Source organism: Neomonachus schauinslandi, chromosome 5 (assembly GCF_002201575.2).
Source record: "Neomonachus schauinslandi chromosome 5, ASM220157v2, whole genome shotgun sequence".
In the NCBI taxonomy this organism is placed as follows: Eukaryota; Metazoa; Chordata; class Mammalia; order Carnivora; family Phocidae; genus Neomonachus; species Neomonachus schauinslandi.
Genome location: NC_058407.1, coordinates 96,236,812 through 96,245,345, shown reverse-complemented (window position 1 = coordinate 96,245,345; position 8,534 = coordinate 96,236,812). Strand labels below are relative to the sequence as shown.

Below are 8,534 nucleotides of genomic sequence, written 5' to 3'. Positions count from 1 at the left end.
GATTCTTTGGGGGCTGATTACCCACCTGCTCACCCCACAGGGCCCTGTGTGTGCTGGGGCCCCAGACTTTGTAATCCTGCGCTGGGGCTGTACCGAGGGCGAGGCTGCAGGGTTGTGTGTGCGCTACACACGCATGTGTGCGGGAGAGAAAAAGGACCAAGAGAAACTGTAATGTGTGCCTGCCAATTGTGTGCATCCCCAACACAAGTGTGAGTTTGTGTTCCAGGAGGAGGAAGCGATATTTGTGTGGGGGGGGTGCATTGAGACCTGTGTCCCCCCACCCCCCAGAAGCCCCAGCTTCAGCACAACCTCCAGCACTTGCCCGTCTGAGCTGCACCCCCGGGCGGGGCGCAGCCCTCGCGGATACACACAGTGACACACGCTTCCTCCTCCCCGAACACCACCAGCTGCTTCTCTGAGCTGGTGTTCGTGTGGAAAACCGGGGTGGGGTGGAGGCAGGACACGAACCGTCTCACCAATGAAGCCGGTTCCCCGCCAGCGTCCTCGCCCCCTCCCTGCCGGCGCCTTCCCCGCCCCTCCCCCTCCAAGTCGCCGCCGTCCAGTTCCCCGCCCCGCACTCGCCCCCGCGCCCCCCCACCCCAGCCGCTCCCGGCCGGCCCCTGACCCGGGGCTCACGGGAGGCGCGCCTCCGGGAGACGGGGGCTCCCACAGACCTGGGGTGGGGGGCAGAGACTGAGTGAGCGGCGGGCCGAGCCCGGGAGGCTGGGACCGAGGGTGGGGGGGAGGGAGGCCCGGAGGGAAGGAGGGAGGGAAGGAGGAGGGCGGGCGAGCTGGAGCCGGCAGGCGGCGGGAGCCCGGGCGAGCGGCGTCGGGAGTGCGGTCTCCATGGCAGTGCCGGGCGCAGCTAGAGGTAAGACGACCCCGGCCCTGTCCCCCATGCGGCCCCCCCTCCGCCGCCCCCCCCCCCCCCCCCGCCCCAGCCGCCTCCTCTCCCCTCCGGCCAGCCCCTCCTCCCCAGCCACCTGCTGTCACTGCCCCGGAGAACACGGTGGGTGGTGGGAGGGAGGAGCCGCCTGACCTTAACCCGTCACCCCGAAGGGCGAGGGACCCCTGTCCGCGGTGGAGTCCCCCAGATCCCCTCTCCCACCTTCCTCTGATCTTTCTCTGTCCTTCACCTCCTCCTCTGTCCTTCACATCCTTCCTGCCTCCCTCCCTCTCTGACTCCCCATCTCTTTCTTCCACAGCCCACCCGCTGGGCCTGGGTGGGGGTAGGTGGGAAGGGGTGCAAGGCTGTAGGGGAGAGTAGTGGGGGGGCGCTTCTGACCAATTCCTTCCACCTCCCTCTGGCTGGCCATTGCCATGGCAACTAGGGTGTACTGGGCTCCGGAGGGAACAAAGGTGGGGGGTGGACTAGGACCTCTCAGGGAGGGCAAGAATCTGAGGTTCTTCCACAGGAAGTAGACCTCTCACTGCTGTGCCCCATTTTTACCCCTGTTCCCCCCCTCCCCAAGCAGTTAGCTCATCCTCTTGCCTCCACTCAGTTCAGGGCTTCCCCTGATTTCCTCTTAGCCCCCTCCCCAGGGCGCACTGAAGCTCAGCTTCTCGAAATTCAGGACTACCCGCCTTCCCATCAGAGGGAAACTGAGGCTGGGGCAGGAGAGGAAAGAGTGGAGGTCTACCAGTGGGAGTCAGCACCTTATTGAACATGGGGCTTTTCTTCTCAGCCTCCCTGTTTCCTGCTCCCTCCTTCCATACCACCCCTCTTGGCTCTCAAGCCTCCTTTCCAGGGGTCTCTGGAGGTTTCCTTCTATTTTCAGATACTATCACTTTGCCCCCTCTTTCTTTCTCTTCTGCTCAAACTCTCCTCCTTCCCCCTAGTTCCCCATCTTTCCATTTCTGGATGCTTCTGATGTCAGCGGTTTCCCCGCCTTCGGGTTCCCTAGCCCCCCCTCCCCTTGGTCCCAGCCTCCTTTCTCCCATCTTCCCAGATCCCTGGTGAGCTAGAGGGGGATCACACGGGCTTGGGGAAATGGGGCTGAGCACCAAGACCCCCTGGGCCCAGGAGCCAGAATGCTGGGGAGGAGCTGAGATAGCATACATATCCCAGTTTACCCTGAACCCTCAAAAAAGAAACAAGTCGTGCACCTGGCAGCAATAGCTCTGAAGAGAGATTCAGGGACATGAAGCTGGGGATCGAATAGTACTGAGCAGGGCACTTAAGAAGGGACCTGGGAATGCCAGAGGGAGGAAAAAGGGCTGAAAGGGATAGGAGACAGGAGGTCAGAACACCTTTCCTGACAGTCAAGAAAGCAGGGCTCTTACCTGTGTGGGCTGTGTGACTGTCCATCTGATTTAAGGCAAGAGAATTTTCTGAATGACCCCATGACCCCTAGTAGTCAGTTATTTCTATAGTTTCAAGAGAAGGGGGTGCGAGAAGTCAGTTGGAGAACAGCCTAGGCCCTACCTTTTGCCCTCCCCCTCCCACATGTCATTTCTCCCTTGCAGTTTGTCCAGGTGGCTGAGCCTCACCCGACACACACACCCCTTGGGGCACCCAGAAGATCCCTGACTGGTCAAGAACCAGAGGAAGAAGAGACCCGGAAGTCCCGGCATGGGGACCAGAGCTCCTCAGCCAGCCTTGTAGTTGGGAAAGCATTCTGCTTGCCTCCCCTATCAACCACAGGGATACTTCGGGAAGGTTCCCACCCAATATGGAGGCTGAGGACCACCTCTGCTGACCCTCAGTCTCCTCCCCTGCCCTCCGCACCGCACCTTAGCTGGGTCAGTCATGCAATGCTGAGGGTAGGCCGCTGGGCAGCCTGCTCCACCACAGGGCAGAGATCGGGCGCATCATGGGTGTGTGTGTGAGTGGGGCTCCTGGGTGAGACCTAGCCCCCACCCCCAGGAGTTCAAGGGGGGTGGGGGGGCCGAGGATATAGGATGGCTCGGGGAGGGGCAGGGGCAGAGGAGGCCTCCCTGCGCTCAAACGCATTGTCCTGGCTGGCCTGTGGGCTCCTGGCGCTGCTGGCCAATGCCTGGATCATCCTCAGCATCTCGGCCAAGCAGCAGAAGCACAAGCCGCTGGAGTTGCTGCTCTGCTTCCTGGCGGGCACACACATACTCATGGCGGCCGTGCCCCTCACCACCTTTGCCGTGGTGCAGCTCCGGCGCCAGGCCTCCTCCGACTATGACTGGAACGAGAGCATCTGCAAGGTGTTTGTGTCCACCTACTACACACTGGCCCTGGCCACCTGCTTCACAGTCGCCTCCCTCTCCTACCATCGCATGTGGATGGTGCGTTGGCCCGTCAACTACCGTCTCAGCAACGCCAAGAAGCAGGCGCTGCACGCCGTCATGGGCATCTGGATGGTCAGCTTCATCCTCTCTACGCTGCCCTCCATTGGCTGGCACAACAATGGCGAGCGCTACTACGCCCGCGGCTGCCAGTTCATAGTCTCCAAGATTGGCCTGGGCTTTGGCGTCTGCTTCAGCCTCTTGCTACTTGGGGGCATTGTCATGGGGTTGGTCTGTGTGGCCATCACCTTCTACCAGACGTTGTGGGCCCGGCCCCGGAGGGCTCGGCTGGCCCGGCGAGCGGGGGTGGGGGGTGGGGCCAAGGGGGGTGGGCCAGGGGCGTTGGGTACCCGGCCAGCCTTTGAGGTGCCAGCCATTGTGGTGGAGGATGCCAGAGGGAAGCGGCGGTCCTCGCTGGACGGCTCCGAGTCGGCCAAGACATCCCTGCAGGTCACCAACTTGGTCAGCGCCATCGTCTTTCTCTATGACTCACTCACAGGGGTGCCCATCTTGGTGAGATTGGGGTCCCCCGCCTGCTCTTCCCAATATCCAGGCCCCAGCACAATCACCTGACCTCCAAGTCCATCCGCCATACAGCAGCTCTGCCATCCACCTTCCTCTCTTCTGCCCACCCCCGCTAGATCTGTGAGCCCCCCACCTCCATCATCCATCTCCTCGTTCCCATTACCCCCAGCCTCGTTGTCTGTTTTCCAGTTTCTACTACTCAACTCCACCACCCATCCTCCAGCTCCACCATCTATCCTGCGGCTCCACGCTTCGGCCCCCAGCCCTACCATCCAGCAGCCCAGCTCCAGTCTCCATTCCCTAACACTCTTGGGATATACCACAGGGTCTCTGAGCACTCCGGTGGAAAGCCCAGAGAGCTCACCCCACCACCCCCGCTTTTTGCATCCCCATCTAGTCCCGATTCCCAAATTTCTCTCTGTGTTCAACTTTTCTGTACCACGTCTGCTTCTGTCCCTCTGGACCTCAGGGCTTTGTCTCCAGTCCTTGCCCCCGACCTTCCTCTGAATCAGGCCCTTGCCCTCTGTTCGTCCCATCACCACCTCCGACTTTGCCTCTGTCCTGAGCCGCTGTGAACTGGGCCATCCCTTCCTTCTTGCCCAGCCACTGCACTAGAACACTGGATCCGGGGCCCAGGGGGACCTCTGGGCGCTGGGTCGTGACCCCGCGCCATTCCCCATCCTCCCGCTAGGTGGTGAGCTTCTTCTCCCTTAAGTCGGACTCGGCCCCGCCGTGGATGGTGCTGGCTGTGCTGTGGTGCTCCATGGCACAGACGCTGCTGCTGCCCTCCTTCATCTGGTCCTGCGAGCGCTACCGGGCCGACGTGCGCACGGTGTGGGAGCAGTGCGTGGCCATCATGTCCGAGGAGGAAGGCGACGACGGTCAGAGGAGGGACTGGGCTTTGGCTTTCCCGGGCTTCGGCTCCCTTTTCTGCCGGCCCTTCCCTGTGTGGGGACGGGCTGCCCTGGAGTGCTCCCTGCTGGACGGAACCGGCGCCGCCCGTGGGCTGACTCCCTTTCCCTAATCCTGCACCCCGATGCATACCCATCGCTTCCTTCTGCGCCGAGGGCTCCCTCCACCCGGCGGCGGCTTCCCTCTGGAAGCCTACACTACCCAGCTCTGCCTCCACTCTCCAGGCCGAGTGCCTGAGAAACAGTCCAGAGTCCTAATGCAACCGTAAAGGAAGGCTGTGGAACTAAGGGGACGCTAAGCTCCCTGAGAGAGACCCCCAGCTATAGGGACAGTTCTTGGGGTGGGGTTGCAGCTGTTTCAATAAACATGTCTATATGTATGGAGCACTAGGGACTTAGCAATGAATGCAACAGACGTTAGACACTCTTGCTTTTCCTCTTGGAGCTTACAGGCTCGTGGGAACAGGATTCTCCCGGGAGCTTGTAAAGGGGGCAGGAGGTTTTAAAGGGGGTGGGGGTGGGGAGGGGAGTGGGCATTCCCTGTCTGTAACCACCCTGCCCCTTTTCTCTCCTAGATGGGGGCTGTGATGACTATGCAGACGGCCGAGTGTGCAAAGTGCGCTTTGATGCTAATGGTGCCGCAGGACCAGGGGGCAGGGACCCCTCCCAGGTGAAGCTGCTGCCTGGAAGGCACATGCTCTTTCCCCCTCTTGAGAGGGTCCACTACTTACAGGTATGGGGCTAGGGAGTGCACCTCCTGTTCTGGGTACCCCCTTACTACCTGTCTCCAATCTCTGCTGACCATCCTGACTCCCCACTCCCTAGCCCTGGCCTGCAGGGCACCTAAGGGGTAGGTGAAAGAAACGTGTGGCAAGAGAGGCTCCCCTTCAGACCTCTCAGAACCAGGTTTGCCCATCACAGGATGTTTTCCAAAAGTTTAAGGGGGTGGGACCATCTTACCGAGTCCCTACTTTGGTTCCTGCCTCTACCCCTGCTTGCTCCCTATAGCACCTCTGGGTCTGCCGGCTCCTCTCCTCAGGTCCCTCTGTCCCGCCGTCTGTCCCACGATGAGACCAACATCTTCTCTACTCCTCGGGCACCAGGCTCCATCCTGCATAAGTGGTCATCCTCTGATGACATCCGGGTCCTCCCGGCCCAGAGCCGAGCCCTCGGGGGCCCTCCTGAGTACCTGGGACGAAGACAAAGGCTGGAGGATGAGGAGGATGAGGAGGAAGCTGAAGGTGGGGGGCTAGCCAGCCTTCGCCAATTCTTGGAGGGTGGGATGTTGGGGTCAGGTGGGGGACCCCCACGGGGTCCTGGCTTCTTCCGGGAAGAGATCACCACCTTCATTGATGAGACACCTCTGCCTTCTCCGACTGCTTCGCCAGGGCCCTCTCCTCGCCGGCCCAGGCCCCTGGGCCTCTCACCCCGCAGGCTCTCCCTTGGGTCCCCTGACAGCAGAGCCGTTGGACTTCCTTTGGGGTTAAGTGCAGGGAGACGCTGCTCCCTGACAGGAGGTGAAGGGAGTGCAAGACCTTGGGGAGGATCCTGGGGCCCAGGTAACCCCATTTTCCCCCAGCTGACCCTGTGAGCCCAAGTGGGCCTGAGGGACTCAGGGGAGGGGCCCTGAGTAACACCAGTTCTGGCCCTAAGCCTAGGGCAGCTGCCTCCAGACTCCGTGGAGGTGGGCACTGGAACCGGGGCCTGGAGCCCCCTGCTGTCTCCCATCTCAATGACCAGATGCCCTAACTCACCTTCCATCACCCTTAGCAAACCGTATTAAAGCCTGAAGTGTTACCATGGAAACCTCGGTGTCCTGTGTGCTAGGGTGGCAGAGGGTATGGTGGGAGGCTCGGGGGTGGAAAGGCTCATAAAGGACAAAATAGAGCAGGGGCAGTGACCAGAGGCCCAGAAATACACGTGGAAAAAGACAAACTCAAACATGAAGACATACCGAGGGACAGGCTTATAATAAGAGCATCTTGTGGCAACCGTGTCGGGACCCCTCTCACTCCTGAGAGCTTTTTCTGTATCCTTGATTAATAAACTTCTGTCACTTTACACACACACACACACACACACACACACACACAAAGAGCATCTTGTGCTGGGCATGGGCATGGGGAGACAATCGAGTTTGCTGCTTTGGGGTGTGAAGGATCTCTGTCCGGATTTGTGGAAGTAGTTTCAGAGTGTGATTCCATGTGCCATGCCCCAACTCTCCTTCCCCCAAATCCACCTAGGCCTCACTTTCTGGGCAGGAAAGGATTTGGGCCTGAGTTGGTGTCACAGGCCCGCATCCCATGCTGCATTCTAAGGCTCATTTTGCAAAAGTGGGTGTGGGTAGATGTGTGGGAGGCATCCACTCTCCTTGTCCTGGACCCAAGAGTGGGGGTGGGGGAGGCACAGAGCGGAGGGGAACAGAGCTACAGTAGTTACTCTGACACCGGGGGCCCCAGGGGTTGGAGTCAAGGGTCCGAAGAGGCTCCGCATGCTGTTTTCCAAAGCACCAGTCCCGCTCCAGTGCCAGCCGTTTGCCATCTGCTCTTCAGGGCCTGTTTCTCGTCCCACACCGTCCCTCGTCTTAAAGACTGCTGTCTCCACTTTCTGCCAGGCTTCCCGACGTCTCTGGCTCTCGTATTGGCCTCTCCCAGGGCTGAGCCTGGGCCGCATCGGCTCTCCTTGGCTCCCGCTCATTCCTTCTCTCTTCCTCTCCTCCCTCCTCTCCATCTCTCCTTCCTTTCCCCTCCCTCTCCCTTCCCCCTTCCCTCTCTCTCTCTCCCCCTCTCGGCTCCCGCATTCCGCTTCGGCAGCCGGCCGGCGCCCCTGGCACCATGCTCCGGCTCCTCCGGTTGCTGCTGCTGCTGCTGCTGCTGCCCCCGCCGGGGTCCCCCGAGCCCCCGGGTCTGGCCCCGCTGTCCCCGGGGGCGCCCCCGCAGGCCCCGGACTTGCTCTACGCCGACGGGCTGCGCGCCTACGCGGCCGGGGCTTGGGCGCCGGCCGTGGCACTGCTGCGGGAGGCGCTGCGGAGCCAGGCGGCGCTGGGCCGCGCGCGCCACGACTGTGGGGCGCGCTGTGCGGCCGAGCCGGGGGCCGCGCTCCCCGCGGTGCTGCTTGACGCCCCGGGGCCTGACTCCGGGCCGGGCCCGGCGCGGGGGACCTGGGAGCGGCTGCTGCTCCGCGCGGCGCTCCGCCGGGCCGAGTGCCTGACCCAGTGCGGGGCGCAGAGGTTGGGCCCCGGGGGCGCGGCGCGGTTCCGCGTGGGGAGCGCGCTGCGGGACGCCTTCCGCCGCCGGGAGCCCTACAACTACCTGCAGAGGGCCTACTATCAGGTGCGGGAGCCGCCCGGGCCCCTTCGGGGATCCCGCCCCGACCCACGCTACGCCGCTACTTGGAGCTCGCCGGGAGAGGGCGGAATGTCGGCGCCCGGGACTCCGGGGGGAGGGGGGGGCGCTCGGGGGCGGTCGGCGGACCTCTCCTTTTGAGTCTGTCCCATCCAAACCACGCCAAATACCCATTGAGGTCGCCAAGGGACAGCCTAAGGGAGATTGGGAGCAAAGCTGGAGCAGGGCTGGATGGGTTCCTGAGGCGGGGTGGAAGGAGATCGGAGATGGAGGGAAGGGGCCTGAAACGTTAGGTCTTACTGAGACCTACGTGGGATGATAGTGAAGCGGACGGGATGGGGGGAAGCCCGCCGCTGCACAGGAAGCACGGCGCGGGGGGGAATTGAGTGTGAGCCTTTGCAGAGCAGGGGCAAGGCTGAGGAGCCGGGAGGCCGGGCGTGGGGGGGGCGGGCAGTGGACGCTGCGCAGCTACCAGTTCGGTAGCTATAGCCTACGTGGC

General features: G+C 62.3%; 2 protein-coding genes across 3 annotated transcripts in view; both read left to right on the top strand.

The window, feature by feature from the left end:
- The first annotated feature begins 2,876 nt into the window (after positions 1-2,876).
- GPR162 (G protein-coupled receptor 162) lies at positions 2,877-6,482 on the top strand. Of its 2 annotated transcripts, XM_021690665.2 has the most exons (5): positions 2,877-3,568; positions 3,614-3,768; positions 4,472-4,661; positions 5,267-5,424; positions 5,731-6,482. In XM_021690665.2, the coding sequence occupies exons 1-5, from the start codon at positions 2,902-2,904 to the stop codon at positions 6,280-6,282; spliced, it is 1,722 nt and encodes a 573-aa protein (XP_021546340.1). In that variant the 5' UTR covers positions 2,877-2,901; the 3' UTR covers positions 6,283-6,482. The 2 variants fall into 2 exon arrangements, with proteins under 2 accessions (XP_021546340.1, XP_021546339.1); XM_021690664.2 differs by having other exon boundaries at positions 2,877-3,768.
- A 994-nt stretch (positions 6,483-7,476) lies between these two features.
- Positions 7,477-8,534, top strand: part of P3H3 (prolyl 3-hydroxylase 3) — a 10,330-nt gene continuing 9,272 nt past the window's right edge. Inside the window, exon 1 of the mRNA XM_021690646.1 lies at positions 7,477-8,023. Coding sequence (XP_021546321.1) covers positions 7,526-8,023 — 498 coding nt within the window. The 5' untranslated portion in view covers positions 7,477-7,525. The remainder of the gene's footprint in view (positions 8,024-8,534) is intronic.

What these genes read in the sequence shown, in the direction of transcription:
- GPR162 (XM_021690664.2), top strand. Translation starts at nt 2,902, where the DNA reads ATGGCTCGGGGAGGGGCAGGGGCAGAGGAGGCCTCCCTGCGCTCAAAC. An exon ending in TCACAGGGGTGCCCATCTTG is followed by an intron (nt 3,769 to 4,471) that starts GTGAGATTGGGG and finishes TCCTCCCGCTAG; the next exon opens with GTGGTGAGCTTCTTCTCCCT. An exon ending in CGAGGAGGAAGGCGACGACG is followed by an intron (nt 4,662 to 5,266) that starts GTCAGAGGAGGG and finishes TTTCTCTCCTAG; the next exon opens with ATGGGGGCTGTGATGACTAT.